Here is a 19,405-nt window from a genome sequence, read left to right on the forward strand (position 1 = left end):
CTGACATTTTCTATAGCACACTTTAATTTAGATTTCAAGGCACACACAGCAGCACCTACCTTAAAATTATGGCTAACTCCTGTTTCCAATGAGAGTGAACACTCAGAGAAGTTGCCTTGAGAAAGGTAGATCTGGGCCATTAGAAGATGAGCGTCAGCAGATGTTGAATCCAGTTCTAAACAACGCTGCAATGTTCCTTGAGAACCTTCTAAATCGCCTGCAATTATAAGGAATTATTCTGGTTCACATTTTATTTACTGATAGTTTACTTTTCTTTTCTTGGTATTATTCTATAGGACATATGTCTAGTGAAATCATATAAATGCATAGACACGCACACAATTAGAATTGATCTAGAGCTTCATACACAAGGATCGCGTAAGTTCTTATCCCCAGAGAAGGATATTTCTGTAAGTAAGACAGTTTGGGCCCTCACAATGCTGAGGACGATTGTTTGTCATATTATTTTAGACATACAGTTGGAAATGAGCATCAGTTAAAGTGCTTGAGGGCTTCACATGTTGGGAAAATAGATCAGTGTTGAAATAAAAGAATGGCGATAACACAAAAAATAAGATCTTTTCTATTTCACAGATTAAGCTATGATAATGTCATCAATCCAGATCTTCATTGGTTCCATAACATATCCAATCTCTGTCTCCTCAAGGTATTACTGTTGGTTAGAAGTGCCTTCAACTCCTGTCTTCTTGTCTGTGGATAGTGCTTTCTTTATAGTGCCTGTATGTAATGTATTACATTTGGGTAGTGTGCAAAAGTAGGCACACTGTGCAGGGCGACTAGACAACCGCACGATGGTTACAAAGGTAAAAGCTAGACCACCCAATGCTCTAATTTCTATGGTAGGTTAGTCGAGCAGTTAGGCTAATCTTGGAGAAGTGCAAAGCATTTGTTGTACTCACAGTATCAATAAATGAGACCACATACTCAAAAGAATAACTCAATACCAATTTACAAAACTACTTCAGAATTTTACATACATTTTCAGACCAAGATCATCTAATTTGGGTAAGTATTTTTTAAGTTATGAATTTTTGAAGTTTTAAGAAAAATAATCTTTTTGTGCATAATTATGAAACATAGGAATCAATGGAGAACATACTTTGAAAATGCACATAAAATCAGGCAACGCGTTTACCAATGTCCCCTTTTGAAGGCATGTCAAGTTCGTCTGTGGGCACTATGGGCCAGCTGGAGAAGTTTGGGTGGCTCCCGGTTTCCGCAGGAGCAGCTGCAGTAAAGATGTTAGAGCTGGTGCCAGGTCACTGCGGGGGACCACTTGGAAAAGCACTGCACAGGTGGACTTAAAGGTAAATCCGGTGGGTCCCATTGAAGTGTCAAGTTCGCAAGGGGTGGGGAACCCTTATGGCACAGTTGGTTCTTTGGTACAGGGCACAGGGCGGGTGGGTACAGAGTGAATCGGTGAGCCAGGAGCAATGAACAAAGGTGCCCTGGGAAACAGGAGGTAGGTCTCTTTGAGGGTCAGTTGCAGGTCCAGAAGGGGCGCTCTGGTGGGAGGTCCTGGAGGTTTCTGGAGTCCCTCGACTGGGCCTTTCTTCTGGTACTTTTACAGTCCGGAATGGACTGTCCTTCTTGGTGTCTGACATGAGGTGACCAGTACCAAGGGCTTTTGTACAGTTTGGCACTGGAGTGCACAGTGCCACCAAACTTGGCACACTTGCAGGGTTTGTACTCACGGTGTGTTGGGTGGAGTTTGGTCTGGCTGTGGCATCTGGTTTCTTGGTCAGCAGCCAGTCAGTGAAGTGGCCTTCACTGGGTCTTTGGCTCTTTGTTGCAGTAGAGTGATGCCTTCACTATGGTGGGAGTTCTTTGGCAATTTTTGAACCTCTGGAGGTTTGTAGAGTCTGTCAACGGTCCAAGCAACCCCTTAACAGTGATCGGCGAGTCCTGGGTGCAGTAGGCAGAGTTTGGCTAATTTTCTTGTTGTTGCAAGACTTCAGTTCTCGAGCCTTGGGTCTTCTTTGTTGCTGTCTTCTTTTGTCCTTAGAATCTAATTTTCTTGGTCTAGGGATGCCCACTAAATACTGCATTTAGTGGGTGTTTAGGGTAATACCTGGGAGTGACCAATGGGTCATCTACCTTAGGGTGGCGACACCCACTAACTGACCACTTCCCATGTGCAGAGGTCACTTCCCTACACCTGACTGGCCATTTTCCTTCCATGTAAGATGGAGGAAAATTAAAGAAAACAAGTTACTTATCTGTAACTGCAGTTATCCAGTACTGGTATCTTTCATAGATTCACATGTTTGAATTATTCCCCGTCGTCAAACTGGGAGTCCCACGGTACATTAGGGAAGCAGTATCCAGGAATCATCATCGGCTGTAATGTTAACAGTCCTCAAACCTACAGCCTATCTATGTCCTTTTGGAAAAAGAGCCAAACTTGACCTATGACCAATCAGGTGCCAGCACCCTCTAAAATACTCCCAAGAGAGGCTCTTTCCATCAGATTTTCAAGCACAAGAGTGAATTTATATATATATATATATATATAGAGAGAGAGAGAGAGAGACAGAGAGAAGGAAGGTGAGGCTCACAAGGGAGGCAGGTGGGTCGCATGTGAATCTATGAAAGATACCAATACTGGATAACTGTAGCTACAGGAAAGTAACTTGTTTTCTTATCCAGTATTGAATCAATATTGGATCTTTCACAGATTCACATGTGTGAATAAGAGTAGCAAGCAGTATTTAAAAATAGTGTTAGACCTTTAGCAGATTAGGTATAAATATATAATTAACAAAATGCAACAGCGAATACCTGGATAAGGAAACCAAACTAATAAAACATTATTAAGAAAGAAAATAAGCTTACCGTACTAATGAGACTCCCCTTGGTGAAGTAGATGGTGAAGTCCGGTTTGTCCTACAGCCGAGTCGCTGTGCTGTGCAGGTTCCAAACAATAATGCTGCATACAGGAATGATTTGTCTTCCATGTTGCAGTTTGGCATATCTTTTCTAGGGAGATGCCAACGAAGAGAGCAGCTGAGGTTGATACTGCTCTAGTTGAGTGTGCCTTTGGTGGTCTGACCAGAGGTTTGCCAGCTTTTTAGTATGACAAAATTGTATGGTGGATGCAATCCATTGGGCTATTTTTGCCTTCGCGACTACAGCTCCTTCACGGCCTTGACAATAACAGACTAGTAATTGATCTGTTTTTTGTAAGTGTTTAGTACGCTGAAGGTAGAACTTCAAACATGGCTTGACATCTAGCATGTGGAGTCCTTTCAGCTAGAATGGATGGATTTGGGGAAATAGTTCATGGTATTACAGGTTTGTTGAGATGAAAAGAGGATGGAACCTTAGGAATATATCTTAGGTTTGTCCTGAGACGAACAAAATTGTTAATGAAACGTAAGAAAGGCTCTTTAATGGTAAAGGCCTGTATGTCACTGACTCTCCTAGTGGAGGTACGTGAAAGAAGCATTGTGACTTTCCATGTGAGGGATTTGAGTACAGCTCTATGTATCGGTTCAAATGGAGAGTTCATCAGCTGAGAATGGACCATGTTGAGATGCCACTAGGGAGGAGATGATCGAAACTGGAGGAAAGGTGCAAAATAAACCCTTCATACATAGTTTTAATGAGCCTGGAAGGACAGAGGGAGGGCGTATCTGCGGAACGCCTATATCTAGAAATTGCAGCCAGGAGTACCTTAATTGAGGCATGGACTAGCCTGGACATGGTGAGAGGGAGAAGAAAAAGCATGATTTGTTTAAGAGTAGCTTTGAATGGATGCACAATGTTTTGTTGGCACCAGATCGAGAATCTCTGCCACTTGAGCCTGTAGGTCTTTGTTGGACCTGGCCCTTTTATAGGGTCATTACCCAGACTTTTTGCTTTTTGCCTCCTTATTTTTCTCACCTTTGTTGGCTGATGTTTTGACTCGGAGCACTTTTTCACTGCTAACCAGTGCTAAAGTGCATGTGCTCTCCCTTACAAAATTGGTATGATTGGCTTATACCTAATTGGCATATTTAATTTGCCTATAAGTCCCTTTTAAAGTGGCATCCCTATACCCAGGGCCTGTAAATTAAATGCTACTAGTGGGCCTGCAGCGCTGCTTGTGCCACCCACTGAAGTAGCCTGTCAAACCTATCTAAGGCCTGCTTGCGCAGGGCCTGTGTGCGTAGTTTTCTGCCACGGGGACCTGGCATCTAAATTTACTTTCCAGGCCCAGAACTCCACTTTTACAACATGTAAGTCACCCCTAAGGTACGCCCTAGCTAGCCCTTTGGGCAGCGTGCCATGTATGTAGAAGGCAGGACATGTGCCATGTTGCGTGGGCTGTCCTGGTAGTGACAAACAGCCTAACTTGGTGTCTCACTGCTGTGGTGCTGCCTTCTCATAGGATTGCATTGAGAATGCCCTGCCTTATGTGTAAGGGGTATTGTCTGATTTATGAGGGGTAGCGTAGGCATGTTTGGTATGGTTGTGATAGTGATGAGAAATGCTGCTTACTGGTGTGGGTGTATTTTTTATTACTATCACAGAAATGCCACTTCTAGAAAGTGTGCATTTATCTGTGCTTATGACTTTGGTGTTTTGCAGCTTGCCTCCAATCCATGTCTGGGCAGACTGACAGTTGGGGCTTTGTGCATAGTTCTCAAACAGCCTGAACACAGGGAGGATGGAGGTGTCACAGAGGTGCATCTACATATTGTAAAGCCTTCTTGGGTTGAGAGAAGGGGGAGGCAGGGAACACCTGCATTTGTAAAGGCTGTGCCCTTTCCTCACACAATAGGGTCGTTTACCCCCCACTGATGTTTGGAGCCTGTGCTGGAGGAGAGAAAGGGCACTCCCAGAACCAGTTGTAACTGGTTGGAACCCCCTCTCCTGCCCATTGTAAAACACACTGTAAACCTAGTATAAGTACAGGGGAATTTTCCCCACAATGTATACATAATTTTGGACACTCTGGGAACTCCAGGAACCTTACCTGGAGCTGTACAGGACGCTGTTGAGAGGACTCACCAGGACCACCTTGGGCTGCTGCTGCTGTACTGACCTGTGACCTGTTTGGTCACTAGGAGAAATTGCCACTGCTGCCATCCCCTTGTGTGCTGGCCTGTAGCTGGGTTCGCCAGCCCTGCACCCCTTCTTCCTTGTTTTTATCACCAGAGGCAGGGTGCTGTGGCCCCTGACCTCTGTAAACTTATTCCTGCACACAGAGGGCTGCTTTGATGAGGAAGCACTGGGAGAGCGCTCCTGAGTGCCCTACATGCTTTTTAAGCGCTTTTTCTGGCCCCAAATCACCACCGCAGCCCAGGATCTCTATCGTGCCCCTTGCGCTGCTTTCAGTGCTCTCTCTGCCTGGAAAAACATTACAGCTGCAGCCTGGGCTTATAGTAATATCCTCGCGATTCGAAAAGCGCTCCCCTGCTGCTACGAATCACCGCCGCGGCCCGGCTTTAACTGGTCTCTGCGCGCCGGAACCTCGCTGCCCCCGGTGCCCCCAAGGCACCACCAAACACGCCAGAAGGAGCGGGCCGCTCCTGTTGTGTCCCCGGGGTGCGCAAACCTGGACCCGTGCCCCCAGGGCACTGGTTGACTCCGCTCCACGTGGGAGCCAACCCCACTCGGAGGAGAAGAGCTGGGACTCCTCCTGAACACCCAGACCTCCGCTGCTGCACTTCGAGGTCGCAGGCGGGAGGAGGCCTCATCAGAGGCCTCTGCGCCGCAAGACCTCGCTGCCCTCAGTATTGCAGGGACCAGGAACGGAAAGGGAGTTCCTTTTCCCCCCAGACACTGCCTAAGGGGCGCGATCATCCGGTACTTACAGTTGGGCAATTGTTGGTGGCTCCCCCCTTTGGGAGAGGGCCATTGGAGGCTTGGGGGGACCCCACAGAGATCACGGGCCCTAGGAGGGACCGTTCTTTCGCCAACGAGAGGGCGACGTCCACCCCTCTCCTCTCACAGAGACCGCGTGGCCCCTCTTTTCGCGCATAGGAGCGCCGGTGGCCTCTATGCTCTTTTAGGCACTGAGAGTGCCTCTTAATCAGGAAACCAGGTACTTTTTAGGGAAATAGTGGCTCAGTGAGCCAAGTATGGACTTAGCAGAATTCATATGTTTTACCTGCTTTTCCTGCCTTTACATATACGTGCTAATGTTCCTCTTATGGGCATGATTTGCTGATATGTATTTTTATGACTTGTGATATGTACTCTAATGTTCCTTTTATGGGTATTTATGAAGTACTCATGACAAGTGCATAGAATTCTTACTGTAATTCCTTACTACTGCTTATGTTGCAAAATCCTGAGTACTTACGAGTTCTAATGTGACAACTGCGTATTCTTGCAGAGTATTAGTAACTTGTGTAACTTTCTGACAACTGCTAAGGTAGCAGGGTATTACTAACGTGTAATGTTTAGTCTAATTATGTTTTGTGCAATACAGTTTATTTTTACATAGCTCAGTGTTGTGCTTACTTTGTGGTGTACATTTTGCATCATGTGTGTTGTGTGTGTTGTGCAAACGCTTTACACATTGCCTCTGGGATAGACCTGACTGCTCGTGCCAAGATACCAAGAGGATGAGCAGGGGTTACGTGGACGTGTAACTCCCTTGCCCTGACTAGAGTTGGTAGGTTCTGCCTGGCTGAGGTGCATACCCTAGCCAAACAGAACCCATTTTGAACAGTCTTGTAGATTTGGCTCGTGCTCTGGATAGTATTGCTCTACATTCCTGATCAATGTTTATGTGTCGTAGTTCATAAACCTCAGGAGCCATGCATGCAATTCGAGAGAGGCTGGTTTCGGATGTAACATCTACACTTGGTTCCTCGTTAATAGTGTCTTTGTTTTGGGAAGTCGCATTGGTTTGGTCACGGGCTTGAGAATTAGTTCCTTGTACCAATCCTGCTTGGGCCACCTGGGAGCTATTAGTATGAGCCAGCAATGCTCCATGTTCATCATCTGGAGGACCCTTGGTATCAACAGGAAAGTCGGAAAAGCATATGCAAAGTTCCCCGACCATTGCATCGAAAGAGAATTCTCTCATGATCCCGGAAGTGGATATCGACTGGCGTAGAAGCGTCGCTTGGCATTCTTGTTGGTAGTGAAAAGATCCAGGGCCAGTAATCCACAGTGGAAGATGATCGTGTCCACCTCGTGTTGACCAAGCTCCCATTCATGGCAGCTGGCCTCTGTCCTGTTGAGTGAATCTGCAAGAGTGTTGTTGATGCCAGACACGTACTCTGCCTTCGTAGATATTTTGTTTCAAGTGAGCCAATGCCAGAGGGCTTGAGCGTCTTGTGAGAGGAAAAGCGAATTAGTTCCTCCCGGTTTGTTGAAGTAATACATGCTGGTCCATGCAGGCCAACACCGATGAGTCTGATATCCGAGGAAGAAAGCTTGGAGCGTGAGAAAAATTGCCTTCAGCTCTAAGCGATTTATGTGCATCTGTTTCTGAGAACTGGACCACTTTCCCTGGATGCACATGTCTTGTAAATGACCGCACCAACCTTCCAGAGAGGCGTCTGTTGTGTTGATGAAATCTTGAATAGGAATGTTAATCTGAGAAATGTGATCTATTTGAGTCCACCTTAGTAAGGTTTCTATCATCCATGGTGTGACATTTATCAAATCCTTGAAGGACCCTAGAGACTGAATCCATTGTTGCTGAACTTCCTTTTGGAGTGGCCTCATTTTTAGCCGTGCAGGGGACACTAGATTTATTGAAGAGGAGATCATACCTAGGAGTGACTTGAACATTCTCACAGAAACAAACTTTCTTTTGGAGACTTTGAGAGCCAGATTGGATAACCTTTGATGTCGTTCTTCGGAAAGATAAGCCTTGTTTGCGACCGTATCGAGTTTTGCGCCCAAGAAAACCATCTCACATGTTGGAATAGTAGATGACTTCTGAAAGCTCACCATTAGACCCAGACTGTGAAACAAAGGCAGTCCGTGGTGGCTTGGAAAGCCTGATGCAGTGTTGGTGCTTTTAGTAGCCAGTCAACTAAGGGAACATTTTTAAACCCTGCTTGTGCAGAGCGGCAGAGACTAGCGCAAGACACTTTGTGAAGATCCCTGGGAGCCGACTTCAGTCCAAAAAGGAGAACCTTAATTTGGTAATGGGTACCGGCTACAGTTAAGCAAAGGAATTTGCGATGCTTGGGGTGAATGCGTATGTGAAAGTAAGCATATTGGGGATTCAACAATCTCATGTAATCCCGCTATTGAGAAGGCGAAGGATTTCTGACAGTGTTATCATACGGAAGGATTGCTTGCACAGAAATTTGTTTAATTGCCTGAGGTCTAGAATGAGTCTCCATTCTGACTTCTTTCCTACTAGGAAGAAACAAGAATAACAACCTATACTCTCTGATGAGTGGGAACCTTTACTATCGCACTGTTGGAGAGCATTTGAGATGCTTCCTGTTTTAATAAGTGAAGATGAGGTGAGTGTGTCTTTATTGGAGGATGGTTTGGAGGTTTTTGCACAAACTTCAGCTTATGACCAGAAGCCACTATATCCCACACCCACTTGTCCGATGTTATTTGTTTCCATTGATGTGGGTAGTTTGAAATATTTGGGCCCACTTAGTTGGTCTGTGGGAATGAGGGTATTACAGCCGGTACCCAATGAAAATCATTGCATACGGTTGGCCTCCTGGCCTTGGGGGAAGAGGGGCTCTTTCTTTCTGTTGCCTTGTTTGGAGTAGGCCGCTGCAGGTGGGTGCCGAAATGCCTGTTGGCAAGATGGTCTGTACCGAGTTTGTTGTCGATGTTGTCTATGGTAAGCACCTCTAAATGATGAAAAAACCCTTCCACTGGCTCCGCAAAAGGTTTGCTTTCTATACTGCAGTGTACAGAGGAAACGGGCAGTATCTGTGTCAGTTTTGATAGCCAACATAGTGTTATCTATGTGCTTACAAAACAGGGTTTCGCCATTGTAGGCCATATCAAGTATTTTTGACTGAACCCCAGGTCAAAATGAGGTAGCTTTCAGCCAATCTTGGCGACATAAGACTGCTGCTCCTGCCAGCTGGCGAAATCCAGTAGAAGCAATTTCCAATTCACAGTTAATGACTTCCGAGGACTTGTGCTCACCCTCCTGTAATATCTTCAGAGCCTCTGGTTGCTTATCTTCAGGGGCAAGGTTGATGAAGCCACTCACTTTGGACCACATCTGACAGTTGTAACATTCTAGGATCACTAGAGTATTAGCTGCTCCGACAGTGATGGTTGACATCAAGGAAAACCTTTTCCCTATATTGACCAATTGCCTGCCCTCTTTGTCTGGAGTAGCCGAGACAGGAATGGACAGATTTTAAGAGTGTCGTTGGGCAGCTTGAGAGACAACTGAGTCTGCTTTTGCATGTCCTGTTAGGCAGGCATGAGAATCGTCAGTCACCTTATACTTTTTATCCAGTCTAGGTGGTACTGGAGAGACTGTTGCTGGATTTCTCATTATTTTCACACCTTCAATCCAAATATAATATATAATGGGGATAGCCCTTACTGACTTTCTTGCCTGCTCTTTAAAATCATGCAGAAAGCAATCAGAGTGGGAGACAGATGTCAGCAGATTAAATCGTGTAGCTGCCCTGTCCTTCAAATTATGGACCCCCCCCCGATATCCTCAGGTAGCAAATCCAAAGGATGGAGCGTGGTGGTGATAGCACAGGGGCTAGGTTATCATCCCACTTGTCACTAGGCTGATGTGGAGTAGTGATTTCTTCCTCTTCTCTCTCCTCGTTAGAGGTATCGGCCTCTTTAGGAGGTGCAGCTATTGTAGAGGCTGGCATGAATCTGGGTGTTTCTGGGGGCGGAGACAAGTTCTTTGGTGTAACTGGCGAGATAGGTTGTGGTTGAGAAGGCAGTTGTGGTTGATCCGGAGTTGAATAAGATTGATATTCTTGCTGCTCATAGTCGTTGTCATCGTCTTGGTATTTAATGTGCAGCTATGATGGACTGTGCGCATCCCCAAATGGCCCTTTGTCATCAGATTCTTCCCAGTCCAAGAGATGACTAGGTAATAAAGTTGACACCTTGCTGGGAGATATTTCATCAGGGCGCAAGTTAGATTTGGTAACTTTTGCAATTCTGATTGTAGTACGGAGATCAGGAGAGCCTGAACCGGAGGGAACCACAGTGTATTGTGGAGTCATTCTTTTTGTCATAGACGAGGATGTCGTAGTTGAAGGTGTCACCGACGATGATCTCATTGACGGAGTTGTCGGGGGTGGTCTCGTTGACGGTGCTGCTGTCGACGGTGTTGCCATCGACTTGGCTTTGTTGACAAAGTTTACATTGATGATGGCTTTGTCAACAGATGGATCGTCGAGGGGCCGGAAGGTGTCGTCGTAGGAAAAACTTTCTTTTTAGTCGGTGGTGAAACCAAATCTACTGTGGCACTCACCATCATTGACGAAATCAGTGTTTTGATGGCTGCTGTCGTCGATGTCACTGACATGATGATCTCGTTGACGAGGCGCTGATGAGGCTAGACATTGTGGTTGTTGTCAATATCATTGTCACCGGTATGGTTGTCATTGTCAACACCAGGACAGTGCGCGCTCTACGGGCATCTAGAATGCAAAAACCCAACACTTGCAAGATAAAGTAATTTATGCATTGTGATGATATGTTATTGTTTAACCTTTTGCATTGCAGAATTCCATCCAAAAGATTCATTTTTAAGGTGCTTATAAATACTGTACATTTACAATGTATTGCTGCAGACATTCAGAGTGTGTTAGGGTGTGGTCCCTTTCCAGGGCCTTCTGGAGACTTTCCCTGCAACATGCCTGGGCGTGGTTCTAGGCTGGGCCAAGACTGTATAAAAGAGAGTCAGCCCAACTTCCAGTGCTCACTATTCAGAGGTCCCGGTGCAGAGCAGCAGCTTCTTCCTGAGCTCCTGTCCCAGCGGCCTATTTGGATTTTCCAGTCTTCTGCACTCATCTCTCATTGGTGATCACTGTTTCCAGGCGGTAAGACGGTGTTTGGACATTTCCCAACACCGTAATTGAGAATCTTCATATTCTTGCTTTTAATTCTTAAATGAATAACAGATTACTTGTGCGCTGCCATTTTTTGACATTTGTATAGTGGTTTGCAAATAGGGAGGACGCGCAATTTATTCCATAAAGATTTGACTTCGTTATTACATTATTGTTCATTGCGCGCTGATATTTCTTGACATTTACATGATGTTTTACGAGTTGGCAAGACGTGCAACTCGTTTCATGAGCATTTAACTTTGTTGTTCATTGCGCGCTATCTTTTCTTGACATTTACATGGTGGCATTCGAATCGGCGAAACGCGCGATTCACTTCTCGTGTGTAATTCATGCTGTTCATTATGCGCTATCATTTTCTGGCATTTACATGGTGCCATTCGAATCGGCAACACACGCAATTCTTTCCTTGAGTGTTTTTTCATGTTGTTCATTGTGTGCTACTATTTCTTGGCATTTGTATGGTGGCATTTGAATCGACAAGACGCGCAATTCTTTCCCTGAGTGCTTTTCATGTTGTTCATTGTGTGCTACTATTTCTTGGCATTTGTATGGTGGCATTTGAATCGGCAAGACGCGCAATTCTTTCCTCGTGTATAAATAATGTAAGTTACTGTGCGCTACCATTCTAAGACATTTCATTGGTAGCATTTCAAGTTGACACGTCGCGTGATTTATTCCTTGAATCTACGTTGTGTGATTTCATGGTGCACAAACCTTTATGGTGTTTAATACTCATATAAAAATCTGCAATGTGCGCAATTTACTTCCAAATGTTTTTTCTGAGATGAACACAACAATACCAGAATTTTAGATGTAATGCTGTGTGTTCCTGATATGTATTCATAAAAGGAGATTCATATGGTTGTTTAGAAATTGCTCAGAGTGTTTCCTGATTCTCATGCTAAAGAAAGTACTTGAATCTGAAAGTCCTATTTAACTTTTCCTGTTTCCTCCTCAGGTATTCGGTCATCTAAAGCCTAGTCAGTTTTAGGATTATTCCAGGGTTGTTCATGTTTTTTCGGAAAAGACAAAGCTTAGAGTTGTAGCATGGTACTGATTTCATGAGATGTAATTTTGATGTTGTGTTTTAACCTTTTGCTTCCTACAGGTCTCCTTCCCAGTTGTTCCCGTCCTAATCCCCTTTTCCCCACTTGGACTCTCTTAGACTCTGTGATAAATCTAATCAGAGTATTGGAGCTGTCTTGTGGTGGAAGTGTTGGGAACGTGCACGGACCCCGAGGATCTGGTGACTCTGACAGAATAGTGAGCCCACAAATTATTATCCTCCTGGTTTGTGTATGTTCTCAGCATGGCCACACTGGACGAGCTAGTCAAGGCTATCACTCAGCTCCAGTCAGAAGTGGTATCATCAAAGGATTTGACAAATAGTCTAGCTGAGAGGGTGAGTCAGTTACAGAATAAGGTTGAGAAGAAAGAACAAAGTCCCACAGGTGTGTCTTGGCCAGGTACTTCTTCTCAGACTTCTGGAGGTAGTCCGACTAACATTTCCCTCAATGTTCCTTCAGCCATTCCTTTAGCTCCCCCAGAACGCTGCTCAGGTGATCCCTTGAAAGCGCAATCGTTTCTGGTTCAAGTGGAACTTCACTTCACCTGCAGACCACATACTTTCCCCGATGCCCAGTCTAAAGTAGCTTTCTTGTTGTCATATCTGTCTGGGGATGCAGCTTCCTGGGCTATTCCTCTTGTGCGTAAAAATAGTCCCCTGTTGTACAACTGGAAAAATTTTGTTCGTGAATTTGAGAGAGTTTTCGATCGTAGAACTGTAACACAGTCAGCAGATCGTGAATTATTAGACTTACGCCAAGGGAATCAGGACTTAGGGCCTCATTCTGACCGCCAGGGTGGAGGCCGGCTGAAGCACCGCCAACAGGCTGGCGGTGCTTCATTTTGTATTCCGACAGCCGCGGTCGCCCAGCCGGGTCCGGCGGTTTTCCACCGGATTTCCCCCGTCTGGGGGAATCCTCCATGGCGGCGCTGCTTGCAGCGCCGCCATGGGGATTCCGATCCCCTTCCCGCCATACTGTTCCTGGCGGTTTTTACCGCCAGGAACAGGATGGCGGGAACGGGTGTCGTGGAGCCCCTGGGGGCCCCTGTACTGCCCATGCCACTGGCATGGGCAGTGCAGGGGCCCCCAAACAGGGCCCCATAAAGATTTTCACTGTCTGCATTGCAGACATTGAAAATCACGATGGGTGCAACTGCACCCGTCGCACCCCTGCAACTCCGCCGGCTCCAATCGGAGCCGGCGGAGTTGTTGCAGGGCCTTTCCCGCTGGGCCGGCGGGCGCTCCTTTGGCGGGCGCCCGCCGGCCCAGCGAGAATGCCAGAATATGGCCTCTGCGGTCTTTTGACCGCGGAGCGGCCAAATGGCGGTTTCCGCTTGGCGGAATGTCGGAATGAGGGCCTTAGTGTCATATTTAGCCAACTTTAATCGGCTGGTCGCTGAGACATCCTGGCCTGAAGAAAAACAAGCGGTCTTGTTTTACAGGGGACTCAAAGAGGAGCTAAAAGACATCTTAGCGCAAATCGACCCACAACCTGCAAACTGTCAAGATTTAATAAACCTTGTCTTGAGGCTTGATCATCGTTTAAATGAAGGAAAAGGAACGCGTAATAAGACTGAAAAACATTCTTGGCATGCTCATGATAACAAAGACCCAAGAACTCAGAGAGAAAGAACGCCGGAACCGATGGAAATTGGAACCATCAGGAGACCTTTGACCAAAGAAGAAAAACACCTATTTCAAGAAGGCTCGAGTTGACTCTGGGGCTACCGGAAACTTTGTTGACGCCCAAGTGGTTCGTGCATGGGGGATCTCATGTACTGAAAAGAAGACTCCAGAAACCATCCAGGCAGTTGATGGAAAACTCTTGACTGGAGGTCCGATAACTCTTCAGACTGTCCCCTTGACAATAATTTGTGAAGGTAAAAATCAAAGAAAGAAACATAAAGAGGAACTCATCCTTGACGTGATCCATGCTCCCCAGTATGGGATCATCCTTGGCTTGCCATGGTTAACTCATCACAATCCAGAGATTAATTGGGCTGAACGAAAGATCATGTTCTCATCAGTGCTATGTAAAGAACATTGTCTCCAAAGGACTCAAGAATCGAAAGTTCGCCATTCTTACATAGCTACCGCCGCAGAGAAAGAAGTTCAGTTGCCCAAACAGTATTCGTCTTATGAAGATGTATTTGATGAGAAGGAAGCAGAGAACTTACCTCCTCATAGATCTTATGACTGTCAAATTGATCTAGTCCCAGGGGGGATACTTACCAATTGTCGTGTGTATGCCCTGTCAGAATTTGAAAATCAACATTTACGAAAATACTTGGATAAATTCTTAGAGAATGGTTTCATCCGCCCCTCTAAGTCTCCCACAGCTTCTCCTTTGTTTTTAGTTCCAAAAGCGAATGGAGAGCTTCGAACTTGTATCAACTATAGGGGATTGAATAAAATCACCATCAAGAACAAATATCCTTTGCCTCTAATTCCGGTCTTACTGGAACAAGTGAAGAAAGCAAAAATCTACACGAAGCTTGATCTTTGAGGTGCTTACCATTTGGTCAGAATGAGAGAGGGTGACGAATGGAAAACGGCATTCAAAACAAGATATGGCCTTTTTGAATACACCGTCATGCCTTTTGGTCTGTGCAATGCTCCAGCAGCATATCAATTTTTCTTAAATGACGTTCTTAGAGAGTACCTCGATATCTTTGCCATAGTTTACATTGATGACATTTTGATCTACTCAGACAATGAGAATGAACATGTTCAACATGTCAAGAAAATTTTGACAGCCCTTCGTAAACACCATTTATATTGCAAGCTAATCAAGTGTGAGTTTTATGTTACCACAGTTGAGTTTTTAGGGGTTATCCTTACCCCTCAAGGTATGGTGATGGCAGAAAGGAAAGTAAAAGCCGTATCTGAATGGCCCATCCCAAAGACTGTTCGTGATGTACAATGTTTCCTGGGCTTCGCAAATTTTTACCGGAGGTTCAACAATCATTTCTCCCAGACAGTAACTCAAATTACTAAGTTATTAAGAAAGAAAGAAAAATTTGTATGGTCCCCCGAAGCAGATCAAGCCTTTTCAACTTTGAAAGAAGCTTTCTCCACTGCCCCAGTCTTGACTCATCCAGATGCGGATCGACCTTTCATAGTGGAAGCTGATGCTTCAGATGTGGCGATAGGAGCAGTCTTGTCACAACGAAACAAAGACACTGGTCAGCTTCATCCTGTAGCTTACATGTCTCGGAAGTTGAACAAAGCCGAACAGAACTATGTCATTGCTGAAAAAGAGCTTCTGGCGATTCGTGACGCCTTTAAAGAATGGAGACATCATTTGTTGGGAGCTAAATATACTGTCACTGTATATACTGATCATCGCAATCTTCAATTCATGAGTTCTGCCAGACTTTTGACTCCTCGGCAATTACGCTGGATGCTGTTTTTTGCAGAGTTTGATTTTGTGGTAACCTTCCGGCCTGGTAAAGATAATCGCAAAGCTGACGCCTTGTCCCGCCAAGAGTCTACCACATTGCCTGCAGTGCAAACCTCCAGAGCTATCATTGCTCCTGACAAGGTCCTATGTATCATAAAAACAGAAGATTTCTTTGAAGACATCCACAATTCCTTCACTGTTGAAAAATGGCAGGCGTGGGCCCAAGCAGATCCGAAAAGATCAATCAAGCAAAGATTACCCTTTTACGATGTTCGTTTGTTCGTGCCCACTACCAAACTTCGCAAGATAGTGTTTCATTGGTTGCATGTTATACCTACAGCAGGTCACCCTGGTACTCCTAAAACTCTTGAATTAATCCAACGCTATTTTTGGTGGCCTACCTTAACAAAGGTTACAAAAACAATGCTAAACAACTGCGAAGTCTGTGCTCGCACTAAAACAAGTCATTCAAAACCGAAAGGGTTGTTACACCCACTCCCAACCCCAAGTCGTCCGTGGGAACACATCTCTTTAGACTTTATTACAGGTCTGCCAGTGGTTCAACAGCATTCAGTAATTCTGGTGGTAGTAGATAGTCTCACGAAATATGGACATTTCATTGCCTGTAAGAAATTACCCACCTCTAGTGAACTGGCAACTATCTTACTGATTAGAGTGGTTCGTTATCATGGACTGCCAAAAGTGATCCTCTCCGATCGGGGATTGCAATTTGCCTCCAACTTCTGGAAGACATGGTGTAAAACACTCCAAGTGACATCTACCCTATCTACTAGCCACCATCCTCAAACAGATGGTCAAACGGAGAGACTAAATCAGACTTTAAAGCAATACCTACGTGCTTACGCTGAAAAAGCACTTAATTCATGGACATCAATGCTCTGGTTAGCTGAGTTAGCCTACAACAACTCCTTCCACACTTCTACTGGCGTTACACCCTTCTTTGGTTTGTTTGGCTATCATCCTGACACCTTGCCCATCACAATTCCTCAAGAAAGCTCTGTCACTCCAGCTGTGTCAGAAATCATTCAACATTTGCATCAAACTCAGAAATCGATTCAACAACATTTAGAAAAAGCCAAACAAAAATACAAAAAGCATTATGACAAGAAACATTGTGAGGGACCGCAGTATCAACCTGGTGACAAAGTGTGGCTTTCCACAAAACATATAGACTTCAAGACGAAGCACATGTTCAACCCCAAATTTATAGGTCCTTACACTGTTCTTCAGCAAATCAATCCTGTGACCTATAAGCTACAATTGCCAAAATCATTACGGATTCATCCAGTGTTCCATACTTCCCTCTTAAAAAAGGCGGTCCAAAAGGTCCGCCCTCATCCAGCTGCTGTTCTAGTACAGGGGGAAGAAGTATATGAAGTCAAGACAGTGTTGGACTCTAAACTGAGAGGGCTTAACCTATGGTACTTAATCTCATGGAAAGGTTATGGCCCTGAAAGTAATTCATGGGTTTCCGCATCTGATGTTCATGCTCCAGTACTTGTGAGACGTTTTCATCGTCTCAATCCAGATAAACCAGGCCCTAGAGCGCGCCTGGGAGAGGGGAGTACTGTCAACACCAGGACAGTGCGCGCTCTACGGGCATCTAGAATGCAAAAACCCAACACTTGCAAGATAAAGTAATTTATGCATTGTGATGACATGTTATTGTTTAACCTTTTGCATTGCAGAATTCCATCCAAAAGATTCATTTTTAAGGTGCTTATAAATACTGTACATTTACAATGTATTGCTGCAGACATTCAGAGTGTGATAGGGTGTGGTCCCTTTCCAGGGTCTTCTGGAGACTTTCCCTGCAACATGCCTGGGCTTGGTTCTAGGCTGGGCCAAGACTCTATAAAAGAGAGTCAGCCCAACTTCCAGTGCTCACTATTCAGAGGTCCCGGTGCAGAGCAGCAGCTTCTTCCTGAGCTCCTGTCCCGGCGACCTATTTGGATTTTCCAGTCTTCTGCACTCATCTCTCATTGGTGATCACTGTTTCCAGGTGGTAAGACGGTGTTTGGACATTTCCCAACACCGTAATTGAGAATCTTCATATTCTTGCTTTTAATTCTTAAATGAATAACAGATTACTTGTGCGCTGCCATTTTTTGACATTTGTATAGTGGTTTGCAAATAGGGAGGATGCGCAATTTATTCCATAAAGATTTGACTTCGTTATTACATTATTGTTCATTGCGCGCTGATATTTCTTGACATTTACATGATGTTTTACGAGTTGGCAAGACGTGCAACTTGTTTCATGAGCATTCAACTTTGTTGTTCATTGCGCGCTATCTTTTCTTGACATTTACATGGTGGCATTCGAATCGGCGAAACGCGCGATTCACTTCTCGTGTGTAATTCATGCTGTTCATTGTGCGCTATCATTTTCTGGCATTTACATGGTGGCATTCGAATTGGCAACACGCGCAATTCTTTCCTTAAGTGTTTTTTCATGTTGTTCATTGTGTGCTACTATTTCTTGGCATTTGTATGGTGGCATTTGAATCGACAAGACGCGCGATTCTTTCCCTGAGTGCTTTTCATGTTGTTCATTGTGTGCTACTATTTCTTGGCATTTGTATGGTGGCATTTGAATCGGCAAGACGCGCAATTCTTTCCTCGTGTATAAATAATGTAAGTTACTGTGCGCTGCCATTCAAAGACATTTTATTGGTAGCATTTCAAGTTGACACGTCGCGTGATTTATTCCTTGAATCTACGTTGTGTGATTTCATGGTGCACAAACCTTTATGGTGTTTAATACTCATATAAAAATCTGCAATGTGCGCAATTTACTTCCAAATGTTTTTTCTGAGATGAACACAACAATACCAGAATTTTAGATGTAATGCTGTGTGTTCCTGATATGTATTCATAAAAGGAGATTCATATGGATGTTTAGAAATTGCTCAGAGTGTTTCCTGATTCTCATGCTAAAGAAAGTACTTGAATCTGAAAGTCCTATTTAACTTTTCCTGTTTCCTCCTCAGGTATTCGGTCATCTAAAGCCTAGTCAGTTTTAGGATTATTCCAGGGTTATTCATGTTTTTTCGGAAAAGACGAAGCTTAGAGTTGTAGCATGGTACTGATTTCATGAGATGTAATTTTTATGTTGTGTTTTAACCTTTTGCTTCCTACAGGTCTCCTTCCCAGCTGTTCCCGTCCTAATCCCCTTTTCCCCACTTGGACTCTTTTAGACTCTGTGATAAATCTAATCAGAGTATTGGAGCTGTCTTGTGGTGGAAGTGTTGGGAACGTGCACGGACCCTGAGGATCTGGTGACTCTGACAGTCATCGACTTAAGGTGAAGTGATGCTTTACGTGACATGGACTGCTCAGAGGAAGGAGAACGATAGTGACTCTCCTTTTTGCGACCTGGTGAAGCCGATTGTGAGGAGGCTGACCCATGGAAATTTTCACTCTGAAAGGGTCTTTATGATGGGGTTTGCATGATTTTATGCTCTCCTCAGAACGCCCCTGGTCAGATGATTTTGACCTTTTCTGGGGTCTTGGAGCCGTGTCACTGTCCTCACCTGAAGTACCAGACTTTGCTTGGAACCATAAAAGAAGTCTGCCTTCTCTGTCCCTCAAAGTCTTAGCAGGGGAGGTGTGACGAATCTTACAGTCCTTCACCTGGTGTTTGGTATACAGGCAGTACAAGCAGTCCTTGTGAGGATTATCTATGTGTAGCCTTTTCTTGCACAGGTTTTACAAGGCCGAAAAAGCTTTTGTTAAAGGTATCAGTCATTTCTAGAAGGAACATAGATTTCGGAAGAAAAAAAAAATGAGCAGAGCTCAGGGAGACTCTCTTCACATGACATACAGTAGAAAATCTGAGGGAAAGAGCCTCTCTTGGAAGTATTCTATAGAGTGCTGGCACCTGATTGGTCATAGGTCAAG

General features: G+C 44.7%; 1 protein-coding gene across 2 annotated transcripts in view; it reads right to left on the bottom strand.

Annotated features, from left to right (window-relative positions):
- TTC21A (tetratricopeptide repeat domain 21A) overlaps positions 1-19,405 on the bottom strand; it is a 391,729-nt gene that overhangs the window by 194,881 nt on the left and 177,443 nt on the right. For both annotated transcript variants that reach the window (XM_069211078.1, XM_069211079.1), the window contains exon 13: positions 60-217. In XM_069211078.1, coding sequence (XP_069067179.1) covers positions 60-217 — 158 coding nt within the window. The remainder of the gene's footprint in view (positions 1-59; positions 218-19,405) is intronic.

This window comes from Pleurodeles waltl, chromosome 10 (assembly GCF_031143425.1).
Source record: "Pleurodeles waltl isolate 20211129_DDA chromosome 10, aPleWal1.hap1.20221129, whole genome shotgun sequence".
Lineage (NCBI taxonomy): Eukaryota > Metazoa > Chordata > Amphibia > Caudata > Salamandridae > Pleurodeles > Pleurodeles waltl.